Source organism: Acromyrmex echinatior, chromosome 11 (assembly GCF_024713525.1).
Source record: "Acromyrmex echinatior isolate Ae372 chromosome 11, ASM2471352v2, whole genome shotgun sequence".
In the NCBI taxonomy this organism is placed as follows: Eukaryota; Metazoa; Arthropoda; class Insecta; order Hymenoptera; family Formicidae; genus Acromyrmex; species Acromyrmex echinatior.
The window spans coordinates 7,465,544-7,484,712 of record NC_141862.1 but is presented as its reverse complement, the minus strand read 5'-3'; the positions used below and the strand labels follow the sequence as shown (position 1 = coordinate 7,484,712).

The 19,169-nt window shown below is 31.8% G+C and overlaps 1 protein-coding gene across 8 annotated transcripts; it reads right to left on the bottom strand.

The window, feature by feature from the left end:
* Positions 1-1,594: 1,594 nt before the first annotated feature.
* LOC105145833 (Kinesin-like protein at 54D) lies at positions 1,595-17,608 on the bottom strand. Of its 8 annotated transcripts, XR_015546710.1 has the most exons (17): positions 17,366-17,608; positions 15,578-15,815; positions 9,870-9,962; positions 9,710-9,788; positions 9,200-9,412; positions 8,124-8,261; positions 7,761-7,902; positions 7,419-7,513; positions 6,936-7,077; positions 6,134-6,252; positions 5,716-5,820; positions 5,521-5,650; positions 4,865-5,090; positions 4,303-4,450; positions 3,399-3,610; positions 2,846-3,108; positions 2,256-2,780 (listed from the first exon to the last, which is right to left on the bottom strand). XR_015546710.1 is itself a non-coding variant. In XM_087411299.1 (16 exons), exons 2-16 carry the CDS (start codon positions 15,796-15,798, stop codon positions 1,930-1,932), a joined length of 2,508 nt encoding a protein of 835 aa, XP_087267425.1. In that variant the 5' UTR covers positions 15,799-15,815; positions 17,271-17,608; the 3' UTR covers positions 1,595-1,929. The 8 variants fall into 8 exon arrangements, 7 of the variants coding, with proteins under 7 accessions (XP_087267425.1, XP_011053971.1, XP_087267426.1 ...); XM_087411299.1 differs by lacking the exon at positions 2,846-3,108 and having other exon boundaries at positions 1,595-2,374; positions 17,271-17,608; XM_011055669.2 differs by lacking the exon at positions 2,846-3,108 and having other exon boundaries at positions 1,595-2,374.
* Between the last annotated feature and the right edge of the window lie 1,561 nt (positions 17,609-19,169).

Sequence of the window (19,169 nt, the reverse complement as noted above, 5' to 3'; positions counted from 1 at the left end):
TGCTACACAGATTCGTCGATTCGCTCGCTGTCCTCTGAAGTTGTCCCTTGTGCCACAATCGACTCCGATTGGACGCTCCACGAATAAGGAGAATTCTAGAATCGGCGCGCGCGCGCGCATCGATGATTTATTTAACATGATGTATATCGTCCGTGTGTTTTGTGATTTTTATTAAATCCGACATTTATAAATTTCTTTGATTTTACTTTAAGTATACTCTCGAATTAAATTTGAGAAACCGATTGTAAGTAACGAGAAGTAGGAAGATAAATTTGAGAAATGCAAATATAATCGCTCTCTTTTTTAAGAATGTAAGAACGATTAGTCTTATGCAAATCGAGATCACGTGCGTCAAATGAAAGAAAGTCTTCGTATTTGCTTGAGTGAACGATGTATTGATTTTATTTAAAACTCTTTTCTTTTTTGTTAAAATATAAATGTAAGTTTTTACTTCGGGATGGAGAATAAAGACAACTTTGATCAAACTTCAATTAACTTAATTCGACCAGTAAAATTGTTTAAAATAAATCTTCTAATATACAATTTATTGTTTTTAATATTTTTTGAATACATTAAATGTAATTAAGTTGATAATTTTGTCCGTATTACTTAATAAAATAGTGCTGATTAAATTAATTGGAGTTTGATTGAAGTCACTCTAATGCCTATTTCTATCAGTTTAAATAACTTTAATCTAATAGCATTTTCTCTCTCGGTCCGAGTTTGCACTAACTTGGGTTGAAGTAATGATATTTCGTGCTCTCCTATTAATAGAGCGTGTAACGTCAACCAATAGTGAAGCATTTTCTAACCCAAGTTGGTGCAAACCTGGTCGGGCCGAAAATGCTATTAGTTTAATTTACTGTTTATCTTTTTTAATTCTTGGAACTGGAAAAAATAAAAAAATAAGATAAACAAAGATTAAATTCAACCCATCATTGGTAGAAATGAATAACTGCGACGCGTAACGGATTTCAAAACGTTCGCGCGTTATGTTGACGGCGCGCGAGAGCTAATTACAGCGCGAGTTCTCGATGACGCGTCACGTGACATGCGTCGTGGCGCAGCGAGAGATCGAGATGTGCGCGGCCAATCGGAGCGCGTCTCTCGCGATGACGTGTCTGAATGTTCCAATTACGAGCTGGAGCAGTTTAAAAGTGTTTGCAAAGGAAAACGAAATGCGTGGTCTTACATCACGCACGCGGGCTTCGCATTCTCGCAATTAGTCGCCAAATGTCCGTCAATCAAGAACAACAAATTAGTAAAATGACGATTCGGGATATATTTCTATAATATAAGAGTTCGCGAGGAATGATTCTTATTATCGAATAAGAATTGACGATCCGTGAAAAAACGGTTAATTTTTTAAACGACGCCATTTTTTTGCACCAACGCGCATTTTCTATGTTAAAGGATTTAAAGCTCTGAATAAAGGAAATATAATTATGTTAATTAAAAATACAGGTATCGTAAATATTATATCTATCTTAAATGTTAATTTAAAATACAAGTATTTAAAATTGTTAAAGAAATCTACGGATTCTGAAAGAAGATATGAGGGAAAAGGACGCACGGATCTATAATACGCAAAAACTTTCTTTCAATCCGCTTTAATTCGTCAATCCTTTTACACAATTTTACTTTATCTATATTTTATTCTGTACAACTCCAGTCGGTTTTTTTTTTAGAAATCTTCGACGGAGACGATTTACAAACTAACAGAAAGACTTTATCTGTCGTGTGTGTAGAAGTGTATTTTACAGTTACAATTATGAGTAATCGTATATAATTGGTGTGTAAATAAACATCACTCGGTCACTCGATGTTTCTCAACAAAAAAGAGCGAGGCTGTCTTTTTTTTCTTTTTGCATATAGCATTCCCTCAAGATGAAACACCACCGACGGGATTTCCCCCTTGTCGAAAGATTCTCAAAAGCGGTCGTCGTCATCGACGGGAACCGGGCTGCCAAACGCCCGATGTTCATCCTGGATCCTTCCCTCGGCGTTCCTCCTGTCCTTTCCTGTATTGGCTCGCGACTTGCTGCGATTCCGTGGTTCCAGTTCCGACGTTGCAAAGGACGAGGGCGAGTGTGATATCGGCGGGAAGGGGACGGTGGGAGCGACCGAGTCCGCGGAGTCGGGGGCGGAATTGCCGCCCTCCTCGAGAGAGCCACTCAGGATCGAATCAGGCGATCCGTTAGATTGCTCGGCATGCATCTCGGTAGCGATATTGGTGGCGGTCGCAGCGGTAGAGGTGGTGGTGATGGTGTCCGCAGCGGGCAATTCGTTCGACCTCGACCTCGACCTCGACGGCGGAGGTTTGCTCTCCTCAGGGACCGTCGAGGTGCGTCGCAAGGTCGTCCTTTGACCTTGACTGTCACCGCGTGTGTCTTTGGTTAGTTTAGCTGGCTTTGTCCGGGTTTGGCATACGGGTGGCAAGCGTCAAACGTGATATCTCAGAGAATCATATCCAGACAACACAAAATTCAAAATCAAGATATGAGATATCTTAAAAGATGTCTTAAAGGCGTCTTTAAAATTTCTCATATTTGAATAAAGAATCTTTGCGAGAACTAAAAGATTTTACTATCTCAATTTTAAATTGTGTTGCTTGGAACAGAATGTTCTCGGCGAGATAAAACTCAGAAAACTCTTGTCTCAGCTCTTTAAGATCGAAATGTAAATAGCTTACATTATATATATATAATCGGATTTAGAATTTGTTCAAGATTAATTATAAAATTTTTTAAATTCCAGAATCGTTTGTAAATATTAAAAATCTGCAAAACATACATTGTTTAATATAAAAGCCGAACAAAAACAATGACAAATATATTTTACTTACAATTATAAACGAAGATTTTTTTTCTGTCATTTTTTAAATTAAAACAGTTTAGATTCCGTATCAGTCAATGCATCTCGAAATAATAATTAGATGCGGAACTTTCTTTTGGAAAAAACATTTCCAAAATTTTTCATAGCAGATATAGAGATTCACGTTTGCTAAGTATCACGTTTGATGCAATTCGATACGATCATTCAATGTAAGCTCCTTATTACAAGCTTGAAGTACATTTACATTCACTCAGTCACACAAGAAATATATCTCTAGAAAATATTTCTTTTAAAGTTAAAAAAGAAATAAATTATATATATAATTTTGAAATAAACTATAATGATATATAAAAATATAATATAACAATAAAATCAGAGAAAAATAAATAATTTCGCAAATTTTTTGCAAAAAAAGGATTATACTATAGCAAAATAATTATGTAAGAAGTAATTATTGAATTATTATAATGATGTATAATGATGTAAGTAAAGTATTATATATTAAAAAACTTATTCGTTAAATTAATCAATGAATTAAATAGCATTAAAAACAAGTCACTTACTGATTTATATCAACAGGCGAGATTCTTTGTTCCGGGCTGATCATAGACCGATTACTGTTGTCCCAAGAATTGTGTCGACGATGACTGTTCTTGTCCTTATAGGCTTCGGCAATGTTATTGTAACTGCCAACAATCCTGCGTTTGTCGAGCTCCTTCAATACCTTCTCTGGCATATTGCCGGCTGATATGTACAATCCACTACCAAGAGTATGCTAAGAGAAGATATATATATAGCAAAATTGAAAATATTATTTATGGTGTATTTATAGCATGAAGTGAAGTCTTAAATTTCTTTTAAAATATAGTGATATCTAATAATCTTTAATCTAACAAGAACTCTCTCTCTCTCTCTCTCTCTCTCTCTCTCTCTCTCTCTTTCTCTCTCTCTCTCTCTCTCTCTCTCTCTCTCTCTTCCAGTCTCACACATTATTTTATAATGAATATATTTAAAAAAAAATTTTTTATATTTATGACTGTATATCATAATTATAGGTACTACAATAGTAGATAATAATAATTATATTTAAATAATAATTATAATAATCATAATTGTAGTACCATAATATGTAACTATAATATAGTTTATGGAAAAATACAGTTTTGCTGAAACAAAATTTAAAAATTAAGCTAGATACAAATTTAAAAGTAATTTTATTTATCTATTAAAACAATTATATGTTCAAACTACTTGCTATGTTCAAACTAGAATGTTAAAACTTTTGTTCATTATTTTAAGTTTCCTGTATAATTATGATTTAACAAAATTATTTTCAGATTTAGCTACATTTTTAGATACAAAATTGTTTTTTTATACACAAATATAAAAAAATTTTTTTTTACCATTAGTGTGACTTAATTCCTTCATCAAATACAATTTATCGTTTTAGGTGGATTTTGATCATACCTTTGAAAAGGAATACACCGGACTGGGAGCTACATTCGGATTCGTCCAAACGTTAGTCGCACCAGGTACGTCTTCGTTATTTTCATTCAAAAATAATTCCGCCGAATACGAAGGTCTCGCTGGTATTATGGGTGATCGGCAGCAAACTCTGTAAAAGATCATAAAATATCTATCATACAGATTCGTCAAATGCAAAACGTTAAGTTTAAAACGACCTGGGAGAGCCGAATCGCATTATTACGAATTTAGATAAAGAAAATTTAAACAGAACTATCTTAATCATTAATTTCATAAAATTAATTTTATAAAATATTTTATACATGAAATACACAAGATAGCTCGCGTGATTCTCTTAAATTTCTTAAAATATAAATTTTTCGATACTATGAAAAAAGCATATTTATGAAGCTATACAAAATGTTTTTAAAAGATTCGATTTAAATATAAATATGATATGAAAGTATAAATATAACACGTATGCCAACAAAAATAATATAGGTATGGGTTCCGAATTTATTTATCTTTGAACGCTCGCATTAGAAATATCATTCAGCTGACTTACAAGTTTACATCCTCAAGTTTCTTGAGCAGCCTCTCGTTTTCCCGGCAAACGAGTTCCTGATCTCGTATCACTTGGTCCCGCGTGGCATAGAGCTCTGCATTCTCTCGTCGTAGTGCCTCGTTCTCAGTAATATATGCTTGGATCAATTGACTCAGTTCCGAACTCTCCATCTCGGCTAATTTCTCGAGATCCACCGGTGGCGGTGTCACGGGTATCAGTCTTTCGCCTGCAAACGATCGATGAGAATAATAGAAAGAAAGAAATACAGGAATTGTCAACGAGTTATTATTCTGCAAAATCAAATCTTAACTTTTGAAAGTAGCAATTAGTTTAATCGATTTGTCTATTATTTTAACATAAGATTATTATTAAAAAATATTATTTTTGTGTATATTATTCCGTTATTTATTGAACTTATTTAATCATTAATTCTTTATTTTTTATTAGTGATTAGAATTTTTTTTGAAAAAGTTGTGATATACATAGAAGATTCAACTCAATTAGCAAAACAGATTCCTATACTAATTTTTTTTACTCTTATTTTAAAATTACGCCAATAGTTTGAATTATTTCTCGCGTTTATCGTGACTATAGACATATAGATTATATGTCTATTGTAATCGATAAAAAACAAGCTAATTATATGCTAATAATACTTTTCGATTCGCTGCGGTACATATTTTGAGCTTCGTTACTAAGGTGAAGAGTCATCCTTAAATGGTCGTTTTCGGTTTGAAGAGCCCCCACTTCACGCTTCAAACTAAGAATAAGAGCTTCACGTGGATCCTGTAAAAAAGTGAGTGTCAAGCATTTAAAAATCCCTTCCAAAATTCACTCGAAGCAAATCTTACCATCACTATAATAGGTTTCGTGGAGATTTTCTTAGCTCTCGCGGCGTATCTCAAGGTGTTTAATGTTTCGTTGGCATTCGAATGAGCCGGTGAAACGCAGGCAACCTAAATATGTAATTACCGATATTGTTAAAGTTACAATTGCAAAAACTGAGTGAATTGGAATTTACTCTACAACTAAGTTTTCACCGAGGGTTAGAGTTGGGTCGGAGTATGGGAATAACTAGTCACAGTCAAATATTCTCCTCTTACAGTCGAATGAGAGAGGAATGCTCGATTGTGTTGGTCAGTTCTTGTACTCTGATTATAGAGATCATTAAAACATTTATCGCGTAAACAATACTAATAAAGTCTTTTTGTGGAAACATCGTTATTAATCGCGAATCAATTTGCTACGAAAATTCATTTATCAACTCACCATTAACGTGACGCCATTTCCAGCAAGACTGTCAGCCAAAAGTTTTGTCAATTTACTGTCCCGATAAGGAATGTGACCACTTTTTCGTTTTCCATCACTCAAGGAAGCAATACAGTATCCTGTGAAAAATATGTAAGTGACATTTATCCTTCTGCGAGAGAAATTCAAATTTAGAAAGTTAGAAACTAGCGAAATTATAAATAAAAAGTGTCGTGCTTTCCTCGGATGATTTTATGAAATGTACTACCCGGGAAGACTTTTTGCGAAAAACTTCTTATTATTTTGTTTCACGACCGTTATCGCGAAAGTTTATCGATTATTTTCCATATATGAAAGGCACGTCTTTTCACATGTCAGTAATTTAATAGTCTAGCTATCGATTACTTCAACTATTCTAAATAATAGACGCGCTGCAATTTCAAAGTCAAGATCTAATCTAATTTTCTGATAAATGAATTATTATCGCTATTTATAGTAAAATGATAGTGAAGTGTGACGCAATTTCATTTATTATAGTTTACATTAGAGCTTCTTTGCTGAACTAAGTATACACTTGTAAATGAAATAGATATAATACATAATATATTTGAAGTTTGATGAAAATGGAAAGTTTTAATGCAGTTCAGTGCAGCAACAAAAAACAAGCCTATATAATATCGGTTGTAACATGGACAAATTTTATTTTAATTGTTGAGTTATATAGAAAAAATTGTTCTTTCAATTCGGACATCAAAAAATATTCTTAATTAAAGGAACGATAATTTTTTCTACACATAGCTTGATATAATTAATTAGAACTCACCTAATACCATGAGACTTTTGTTAATATTGTTCGCCTCTTCCAAGGTCTTGCCTTCACTTTGAGTTTTCTTCGTCATTTCGCTTCCAGCAAGGTCCACGAAATTAATTTTGCCTTGTTTCGAGATAAATACACCGTTCTCCATCTATTGACGCGAAAAATACTTATATTAGCTCTCGTTATAAATAATTAATTCGACTCGCGTGATGACGATATAAAATTAATTGGTCGGTGATGGAAAATTAATTTTGTCTTGTTGAAAGATGAGTACTGGTTATTCGTATATTTATTGTTTATTAATTTTTAATGTAAGCGAATGATTACACAGCGCAAAATAGCGGTAAAATAAATTGAACCTTTATTAGCGGCTAATAAGCGGCAGAAAAACTGATATGTTATTCTGACGTTTATCTTTGAATGTATATATTTTCATCTTCGTCTCAAGGGAAATATGAATAAATATCTCGAAATATCATATTCACTTACTGCTTGCTCAGAAGTTATATTTATAGTCAAAATCGAATGGCTTCTGCTGGAATATTCATTCATATTGTGCGTACCGATCGATCTATTTCTCATTCCTGTAAAAATAATTATTATAAACAACATTATAAACAATACTTCACAATTCCTAATTGAGTTCCAATTTCTGAATAAGAATAACGAAGTTTTCGCACAATGGAATTCTAAAAAAACTGTTAGATACAATAAATATCTAGAAGAAAATATAATTTTAAGATGCCAGAGAAAGTAAAAAATAATTTGAAAATTTACAGGATGGAATCTTATGACTTCCATTGCGAGATTGCTTATTTTTTAGAGTCTTACCTTCTTCGAGAACCGCCAAAAGATCGTCCAGTTCCTCACATTCTACCGTAAAGAGATTCTCGACAAAGAATCCGCGCGTCTTTTTACTCCATCGAACTGCCAAAGGTTTTCTCGAAGTGCCGGGATTTAAGAGATCTATCACCTATTTATTTATTTATTTATTTATTTATTTATTTATACTCATCTATTTGTATATTACCATCATTTTTATAACAGAATTTACTCTTTGCGACGATAATTATAGCTTTTTTATTTTACATAAAATGAAAGAAAAAGTTTATCTTTTCTTATGATAATTAAAAAATAGACGCTTATTTTATTGTATTGTCTACTTAGACGATACGTTATCGTTTAAAGACAGACCTTCTCATTATAGATTTCCAGGAAGGAAGCTTTCAGCACAAAATTGCACTTTTCGTGTTCTTGAAGGACTTTGAATAGGTAGACGAAAGAACGGAAGACCAGACCATGGTCCTCCGAGTACGAATCCATTTTGTCGAACTGTTATAAAAAATGATTAAATTAACTTTATAAACACAAAAGATACAATGTAAAAGTGAATTAGTTTAATTTCATAGCATGATTTAATGCATAAATTTAAGATCTTAATTAACTTTTAAATAAATAAAAATTCTAACATATGTTTTATCTCATCAAATATATATTAAAATAATTGCAATTACTATATATTAGCTAAATTGTGTTATATAAAATTAAAAAAAAATTATTTTCATTGAAATATATTATTATAGCATTTTCTCATTATTACTAAATAAATAAATAATTATAAATAAATATGAATTAGTTTATTAATATAAATTTTTTATAACGTTCAAATAAACGGTAACAAAATAAAATTTTCTCTGTTTCTTTTTTTTTATATGTTTCAAATTCTCTATATTTTTTTATGCAAGAAATAATTACGAAATATATATTTCAGCAAAATATTTTTCACATACGATTCTCTATTTATTCCTCAAACGTACTTTTTATTGATCATTTGAAAGTGTTACTTTTTATTTAGATATGACCTATCGAAATTTCACTGTTACGTTTAGTTGCAAGAAGAGACGTTACATGTAACTTGAACGCATTATCTTATCTACGAAAGACAATCAACTTTAACCTTCTGACTAGCTATGTAGATATTGATCACTAACGTCACCATATTACGTATCGCATTGTCTTTTGCATTATATGGACGAACGTGTGTGTGTTGCGATATGATTAAAAAAGCACTTCGCATCACTTACGATTTTTTCCGAAGGGTTCAAAAAATATGGAAATTAATATTTAGGACGGGATCTACGTTATGATGAGAATATTTGTCATGTTGTTTATTTGCATTATTGCTAAACACAAAATAAAAAAATCACACAATTGAAAATAATTTTTAAAAAAGATCCATAACAAAATGGTGACTTCTTTTCTTCGCTTACGAGTCTCGGAGGTCCAGTCAGGGTATGCGTTTTGCCACTTCCGGTCTGTCCGTAACAAAACACGGTGCAGCTAAAGCCTTCCACCGCCATTTCGATGAGATTCTTAATACCAGAGTATTGTAGGATATCCTCCTGCGTAGCATTTGGCTCGAAAACGACATTGTATGAGAATACCTTTGGCTTTTTGTCTCCGCTGCTCGTAACCGCGTCACACTGTAAGATAAAAGACGTATTGACATGTTCTGTTTAACTTGACTATTGAAAATGTCGCGTTAATGATGGCATGGAAAAATGTGTAGACAAAACTTGACTTGACTTCAAAAAATGAAAGATGCAGACCAAACCAAAGGAAAAGACAGACCCCTCCCACATAGCATTTTTTATTCAAAGTAAGATATTCTTAAACATCTTTATGATGTAAAAGGACATTTTTAAATGTCTTTGGGACGTTTCTTAAAGGTTTATGCTATATGGAAATCATTTTATAGACAATACAATTTTTACACTTACATATATCTGTCCATCGCCAGGAAACTGCACGGCCATTTCGTCACCGGATTTAATTTCTTTATTACTGAGCGGACGAACCCTATAAGAAAAAGTGAAAATAATATAAACAATAATAACTTTAAGTCACTTTAAATCAACTGATATGAATCGAACTGAATACCTGACGACGACATTTATATTATTTTCTGGAAGTAGATGCTTCGTTGCAATTATTCGCTTATCGCCGTCTATTAATCTTTCAATGCTGCCAGCCCTGAAAGAACGTAATAATGTTATCTTTGATATCTATTATTAATATACATTAATGAAATAAATTCAATTTTTAAAGAACAATAATAATTAATAAATTTCAGTCTTTACGCATATAAATATAATTTATCTATATAAAATATTTAGAAAGTAGAAATTAAAATTTTTATCTGTATCTACCCGACAAATGATTATTTATTATCTTTGAAATTAAAAGAGTGAGTAATATTATTTATTGTTATTAAAAGCAATCATCTTTGAATACAGAATTACGTTGTATCATCATTTAAACTCTATATAATTAAAAATCTTCTCTATAAAAGTCGTTGTAGTTAAAGACCTCTTCATGGACATTCTTTTGTGTTAAAAAATGTACATAGGACATCAAGCACAGCTGCGGTTATTATCATCACGTACATAGCTACTTTTTTTATTATTAAACATCACGACCACCGATCTAATTCCGTAAATTAACGACGTTCCATGAATGCGCAATCGTAAATGTCCGATACGGAAATGTTCAGTCAATCGTTCGATTGACCTCTAATCGGACGGCCATCCCTTATAATTCATAAGACACCAATCGAACTGTATCGAGTCGCGAGTCGATCGCGTGTTTGGCCGCATTATCCAGGCGCGATTTCTTTTTCATCTGGAACGCCGCGGCATTCCGAGAGACCTTCCTCAATGATTTAAAACAACGATGTTGGTAAATATCAGATTGTCCAATCGATTACACGTCGCAAACGGCGATTCTTGAGAAGTTCTCGTTACGGAATACGAAATATCCTGTAAATCTCGTACTTAATGTGTTGCATCATTCCACGCTGAAACTATTTCCTCGAATGGACGAATATCGAATAGCTGGACACGAAATATTGCTTTGATGATTACAATCTTTGAAAGACAATGCGGTTTACATTTGCCGTGATAACAAATTAGTATAACGACCTCCGCATACGGAAAGCAAAAATTATTCAGAATTATTGAAAGAAGACTTCCTATTCTCTCTTTCTTTCCTTGCAGTCGATAAGCGACATTGAACTATATATTATAAAAGTGCGTACATCGGTCACGTGATATGATTAATATCGGAAAAGACACTCACAAGGACAGCTTATTTTTTATTTTATCTATCCGATAAATAATTATTTATTCCTGTTGAAATTAAAAAAAAGGATAACATTTCATTGTTATTAAAGGTAATTATCTTTGAATACAAAGTATGTTGCATTACCACTCTATGTAATTAAAAATTTTCCTATATAAAAAGTTGCTCTTAATTAAAGCTTCGCTTAGACGAGCTTTTGTGTACATAGAACATCGAGTCAATTAAAAGGACATTTCTCATTTTCTTTCTTTCTCCATATTTATATAAGGAAAGAATTTGTGCTGAAGTATCTAAAAATTTAGTCAGATACAGATCTGAAAATAAATTGTTGCTATAGCAACAAGTTTAAGTGTCATACATAATTATTTTGATGATCTAAACAAAATTATTGTATCTAGCTAAAGTTTTAGATATAGCAAAAGTTTTCTTATCACTTGCAGTGCATAGCACCTACGATGTATAATTAGTTGTCTGAAAATAATTACGTAAAAATTAAAACGTTCAGGCGTATTTAGAACGCGTTTTTATGTTAGAGCGTATTTAGCATATATAACTCACGTATACTATAGAACTTTAGACATAAAAGTTTATTTATCGATAAAAGTGCGTTCTGAATGTAGGCTTCTATGTATTCTTTAAATTCTTTGGAATAGAATCTCTTAAAAGAAAATTGAATAAATCTTAAAAAAGAGTGGTTCAATTTTCTATCTTTAAGAGTGAGACCCACTCTTAAAGTTTTAGAGAGTGCGATAGCAGATAACCAATTATACCTTCTTCTTAATTTAATTGATACGCTTTAAACGGTCTTTCGTGATCGTCTAAGGGATTATACGAATTCAGAATAGCATTTCTCTTTGTATGTATAGTACACATACTCACATGCGAGGTAACTTGGTGCTTGTTGTTTTACAAGTAATTGTCGTGTCACATGTGAATACGGTTGCGCACGTTGGAAGTGTTTGAACGATTTCTATAATCTCGACGACCGCAAAAATTACTCGGTTTACTAGAAAAAAAGACTCATCGTCGCCCCCGTTGGTGTCTTCCTCAATATTATAATCATACACACATATGAATGATCGATACAATGGACGCACATTTACAATACAGTTCGACGTCGTTTATCGATTGCGGGACCTTGCCGTGCGACCTCCCATAGTCGTAGTCACAATAACCACCCTGTGTACATTCGTGTGTAATTATTTCGATATTATCGCCAGTTCGTCCTTTTTTTCTTTTCGTATACAATGCAAATCATTGGAAATAGAACGCTCGAACGTGTCTCTCAAATATCAAGATTTGAAAAGATACGCGGAGAACGCAAGTTCAGATGATATATTGTAAGCATTTTTAGCGTTCTAATCTAACATTTAATGTACATTTAACTATTTCATTTTACGTATATATATATATATATATATATATATATATATATATATATATATATACATAAATTCGCGGCTGCGTTTAAATGGTGGAGATGAGCTTTCATGGTCACGGCGAAAGTAGGTATGAAATGAAATGCGCAATTGTTATTCAAATACAGCCGCGTGCCGATTGCAAATTCAGAACTGTAAAGAAAACATTAGTATGATAGATCGTCACTCACATACTGACAGTGAGTGATATTTCATAAAATATTTATTAGTATGCGATTTGTGTGATATATGTTTGTCATAATCTATCGAAAAATTGGGAAATTAAATTACTCAATTTTGGGTGCGGTTAAAGTCTCACTACAAATGTTTCGAAGCACTTGATTGATTAATCAAAGAATTAAAGCATTTGTAGTATTACGTTGATTGTATATTTTATGTGGACTTATTTTAGCACTCACTCATTCAATTAAAATACGTTATTATCAAAATATAACTATAATACTTATGATATGTTAAACATTTTTTAAAAGGCATTAAATTAAATTACGCGAGAAATTAATTCAAATTGTAATTGAATTAATAATTTAATGTTTTATAAAAATAATTTAATACAGATTATAATATATTTTGATTTATATTTTATCTAATAAAATATTATGTATATGTGTTATTTCATAATAACGTAAAATTGACTGTACGAGACTGAGAGAAAAACAGTAATGTTTCCATAATCGATAAGCAATGTCAAAGTGTATGATATTCCGGAAGCGTGGAAATGCCCGTGCGTGTGTGAATTCTTAGTATCGATGCGCGAATCGTGGTGGAGTTTACACAAGTGTTCTATGTAAAATCGAATAAAAGTAGCAAACGCGCACGAGTTACTGTCCCTCTTGATAGTCGCATCGTGTGTCATCTTTGTCCCAGATCTTCCGAACGATTTCCAGCTAGCAGAATCTATCGTGTCGGCCAATTTTCTTACTTGCAGAACCGCGAATCGATAGAGAAATTGTGGGAAACCGTATAATCTCGAAAGTCAACTACAAATAAGCGTGAAAAATAATACACTAAATTATATATCACGAACATTATGTTGTGAAGCGCTACATAGTTTATTGATATACAAACCATCATGTTAATATATACTTGTGTACTAATAATCAGATAAGACATTATATCAGCCACTCAGCTTCAGCCTTACCTTTGCTTGCTCGAGTACCTATTATTTATAATATATAGTTACTATTTCTATTTCTTTGCTATTTTATATTGTCATCCATACTCGCAATATAGCTATTATATTGTAGTTTACTTTAATTATTAATATCATTCAAAAAGTTTTGAACTTTTCATATTATTTATTATTTACATTTTTATACTTTTCAATTATATCTCTAATTGCATTTTTATAATAAAATTATATAATTATTAATTAAAATTTTATATGTATATTATTATTGCTTGTGTAAACATTTTTATTTTATCTTAAGCTCTTTTTAAGCTTAAGTGAAATATATGTAGTATGTTTGTGACGTATTTTGCGTTGTTTTTATCTATCGGTTTCTCTTACATAAGTAAAATGTGGCAATTATTTAACGCAAGTGCCACTTGATCATGAAATATTAAACATTGATTAAAACTGTCAATTTCAATTGACATATTTTTGCATAAAACCTACGTTGACTTCCGTGCTTACTTATTAATTTTATATGTAACGTAATCATTCTGATATTATCGCGACAAATTAAAATGATAAAGCTTATAACGTTTCGATAATCGAATCACGTATTTGCGCGAATGTATATGTCACTTCAACTTGTCACGTAACGATCGATTGTCGAAGCGGTTTTTCATCGAGCGTTTATCCTTTCCAACTATATAAATTAATACGTTATTCCGTTTCATTGTCAAGAAATTTACAAAAAATTTATGCGAAAACTTGCAATACAAGTTACGTATGTAGTCATTACGTACGTTTAAATACAAAATAAAATACATATCACATTATTTTATAAAATAATTTGCAATACTTTTTAGCAAGCTTACAAATATTTATATTGATTATTTGAATTTGTTGAAATGAAATTGATATATTAAAACATATGTAATATAATTTTCGGAACGTGGATATAAAAAAATAACAAAAACTTATTATAATTTTCTAATTTATTCACATATATAAAATTATCAATTTTTTACTCCGTTCGCCTGTTATCATATATTATAATCTTCTTTTTCGATAATATCTTTACCATTAATGCTTTACCATTTCGATCATATATTTTTCGGCCAAGCAAATTCACGGTAATTTTGTCCCTGGAGTTCAATGATATATTGTTCTTTATGTCTATTATTAGGCAGGCAAATGTGATATATTTTATCAAAGGTATTGCACAGACGCACAATTATTATTTCTTACCACGACTTGATGATGATATTACTTATAAGTTTATCATTCGAATAAATCTTTCGATTATTATAATTATAATCATTTTCTGGTATAAAGAATTACTACTTGCAGACTAAAATGTCAGGTCTTTCTCAGTAGAAAATTTAATATCCCTAACCATTATTATTTATATTTGCATTTTTTACGATCACAGGTAACTTTGACAGTATTTTGCTACTCATGTTATTTTCACAAGCATAAATATAAATGCATAAAATGAACGATTTTTCTGACTAAAAATTTAAATATGTACAAATAAAAAAATAATTTTGTAAGACCATCAAAATAATTATATAGGATATTCAAGCAAAAAGTTTTAACATTCTCGCAACCAACTTGAGCTTTTTACATAATTATTCCGATAATCCAACAAAATTATTTTCAATTCTGTCTATCTATCTAAATATATAGATATTTCAACAAAACAGTTTTTTTTTCGTGCGCGAATGTAAGAAAATAAATGTAGTAAAAAAAATAAAATAAATAATGATTTATTAACGTGTGATTATAATTAAGACATCAAACTTAAATGGGAATTTCAATGAATGATAATATTTATGAACGAAAGAAAATGTGTGCCAGATAACGGAAATACCACCTATAAAACTCAGGCACAAAGCAGTCTAGATCGATTCGCGACTCGTTCATTCCTCTCAACATACAGTGGCATCTAGAATACTCACTCGTTACCCCGCGAGTATAATAGTACATTTTTCCCCTTTCCCTTGGTGTCGGAGCCACCGCTCTTTCCTGGACTACTTCCTCGAGAACCAGTTTGCTCGGCGGGACTGTTTCCTCGCGAGCCTCGTCCTCCACCTCTTCGTCCTCTCGACCTGCTGTTGTTTCCATGTTCTCGTTGGGGACTCAGACCGCGCGTCGGAGACGGATTTTTCACCAGCACCATTCGTCAACTTGCCGGGTCTATATATATGTTATCTCAGTATTAATTTTTACAATCAATAAGTAGCTGTCAATACGAAATGTCGCATTTCGAAAGTATCAATTTTACACATATATAAATTATATGTAAATATGTACAGGTAAAATTTAATAAAAAAAGAAAAAAAGGCGTTGAGATACTTTTCAAACAAGATGGAGATATTAGGGTAAACTGCTGTTTACCGTGAGATTTATCATGCTTATCTTGTCTAGATCTTTCCAGTAAACGCGCAAATTTAAAATGCGAACATTTATGCAATCACTTGCGCATTCAATGGTCAGCTAATTATGGGCTTTTCGTGCATTGTACTCGATTCGATTGCAAATCCTCGCCAAGCTTCGCTCGCGATGATAATTAAGGGTTATCGCAATTAAAGCGAAAGCTACCTCGAAACGCGCTCTAGAACTGATTTTTGTGGAAATCAATTTTTCTGAAAACTGAAATATAAATAAATATTTAAAATAATCTGAATACAAAATAGTAAATAATAAATAATAAGTACACTTAAGATATTTGATAGACGTAATATAATAAACATAATAAATATAATAAATTCAAGGATAATAAAAATGTAACAATGCAACTTATATAATATAACTTATTAACTAAAAAATCTATTCATTTAAGTTTTTTTCCAAGCAAAATCTCTCAATTTGATTCCCAAGTAATAAATCTTTCATAATTGAAAACTTAATTAAAATCGTTCTATCGAAGCATTGAAATCGTTGGCCTGCATCAATACATGCAGATAATAGAAGATGAAATGATTTTTTTCTCCAACGAATGATATCACCGTTCGAAGGTCATGTTTTACTATCTTGTTGAAAGTAAAAGCAAACAAGAGAAATTAAATGACTCTAATAAAAATATTTTGCACAACTCACATTGAAAGACAGACTTTTAACGAGTCTAACTCATTCGCGTCAAGAAAAGTCGCTCGAAAATTAACATCGATTAAGACGACAGTTTTATCTTTTAATTAATTTATACAATACCATTTTTCAGTATTATTTCTGCTACGGTAGAATTTATTATCTGATGATGAAAACGTTACGAATTGACATTTATTATCAGTTATTAATTCGCGATGATTTATCAAATTTTCTCGTTTCGCATATAATAGAGAAGAGATGTATTTTTTTAAACAAATATCATAAAGTTATATTTTTTAATAATTAATGATAATTATTACTGATTAATAATTTCCAATTAATAAATTATAATAATCGATGCATTAATGAATTTTAATAAATATAATTGTAGAAAAATATGACCTGTGGGGAGATAATATCGGTCCACATTATTTATTTATACTATATCTACTATCTTGAAGCAAAAATTATTTTCCATTTACTATTACCCGAAAAAAAGATAAGTTCGAATTCGTTCGAATACCAACAAAAAGCTCATCTCGCTCTAATAGACATAAGACTTACATAATTGAAAAGATTGCTTAGGCTGTACTTATTGAACTTAAATCCAACGTATAACGTCCTCGAGTGTATAGTCGGTAGATACAATCTGCACTTACATTCGCAATTTCATGTATCGTCTGGAAAATTCTTGGCACTTTTTCGAAACGCAGCTAGCACACGATCACCCACACTCACCCCTGCCGAACAACGCGTGTTTCTTTCAATTCGGTTAAAAAAATCGCGATTTACCCCGTCTATGTTATCGAGTAAGTGGCTTAAACATGGGAGGCAAGAGACGTTTCCGCTGCGTGCAGTAGCAACAACCACCGGCGCCGTACTGACTACAGGGGTGAGTCTTAACCTGTGGGAGGCCATCGAGGGGCATAGTTTTTCTATAGTCGGTGTCGCGTCGATCGAAAGCCATGGCTGCTCATCACAACAACCACAGTTATTGCTATTAGTCACTACCACCGCTGCAATTCCACCGCCACCTTTGCCTACAACACGGTCATCGTCCACGTGGACTTGAAATTACATCACCGCGAACTTGACATCGACGATAACGACGACGACGACAACGATGATGTCGATTAACAATAGACACTTCGTACCCACTAATGTAATGAGTATTATTAATTAAAGTATATTTTCAAAAATAATATTTGTAAGCTTGTATAAAAGACAACTTAAGCTTGTCTTAAAGAAAGTTTTTCTTTTAGAACCAGATCTGGAGATCCAGAATCCGGTTTATTACTTACGGGAAATCCAAAAAAGTGTCCTCCAATTTTCATGACCTTTTTTTTTATGAGCATGAAAATTTTTAAAATTTTAATTATTAAGTACTCTTAAAATCATTCAATTTTTATTTCAAATATTTTTTTATCTCTTGAGTTTTGATAATTTTGGAAGATAACCGATTTTCTTCAAAGGGATGTTGCATCCTTTAAAAGTGTTTGAGTCCTTATTCTTTATTTTTGTCTAGAAAGTAACATTCAAAGCTTATTAAAATCGGAGGGAAACGTTTCTATTGCTTCTTACTAGTTTATTATTTGGATAAAAAAAACTTAATTTATACATATTCGTTATCTCCTCGAAGAGGATCGCGTACCTTTGCGGGTGATACCTCGAATCGAATAGGATAAATGTCGTCTTGGAAATTTGCCGTCTAAACGGAAATTCGATGTTTTGAAAAGCACAATGAGTGAGTCTTTGAGACACCTGATGTCGAATTTCCGGAGTACACGCGTAGTGCATCACGGAGTTGAGTGCACTCGATTATATATGAGGGTCGATTACATCCGACGAGGGAAAATGTGCCCGCATTTCTATCTACCTTAGATATGCTTCAAGAAATAGCTTCTTTGCACAACGTCAGATGACAATTCTACATAATTTATAACGATACTTGGCGACACATTGATGTTGGTAAGGCAATGCGTTCAATTTGTAATCGATAGGATCGGGTCAATTAGACATACAGAGAAGACTCGGGAATATTAGATTACAATTTGCATTCTAGTATTCTCAGAAAAAGATTAAGAACTTTAAAATATTATTTTAGATTTTGATTCTAAGAAAAATATGAGAAATATGAATTTGTTATATATCGAGTGTATGAATGTAAAAATCGATTCAAATTCGAATCAAAAGAGTCCAAATGAAATACGAAACACTGCATATAATTTATATTGTAAAACTTGAAAATGATTTGTTTTGTTAATTTTGTGTATACATATTTAATTCTGCACGTATAGTTTATCTTTGCACTTCTATATTTATAGTACAAAAAATACGTCACACATATCGGTGAAAGTATTCTATTTATACATATATTTCAATTTTAAAAATATCAAAAACATTAAAAGTATTCTATTATTTACGAATTTATGTGCTATTTAAATCTGTTATCTACATAATAAG

What these genes read in the sequence shown, in the direction of transcription:
- LOC105145833 (XM_087411299.1), bottom strand. Translation starts at nt 15,798, where the DNA reads ATGGTGCTGGTGAAAAATCCGTCTCCGACGCGCGGTCTGAGTCCCCAA. An exon ending in TTTGGCGGTTCTCGAAGAAG is followed by an intron (nt 7,514 to 7,760) that starts GTAAGACTCTAA and finishes TTATTTTTACAG; the next exon opens with GAATGAGAAATAGATCGATC. An exon ending in CGGTGTATTCCTTTTCAAAG is followed by an intron (nt 3,611 to 4,302) that starts GTATGATCAAAA and finishes ATCTTCTCTTAG; the next exon opens with CATACTCTTGGTAGTGGATT.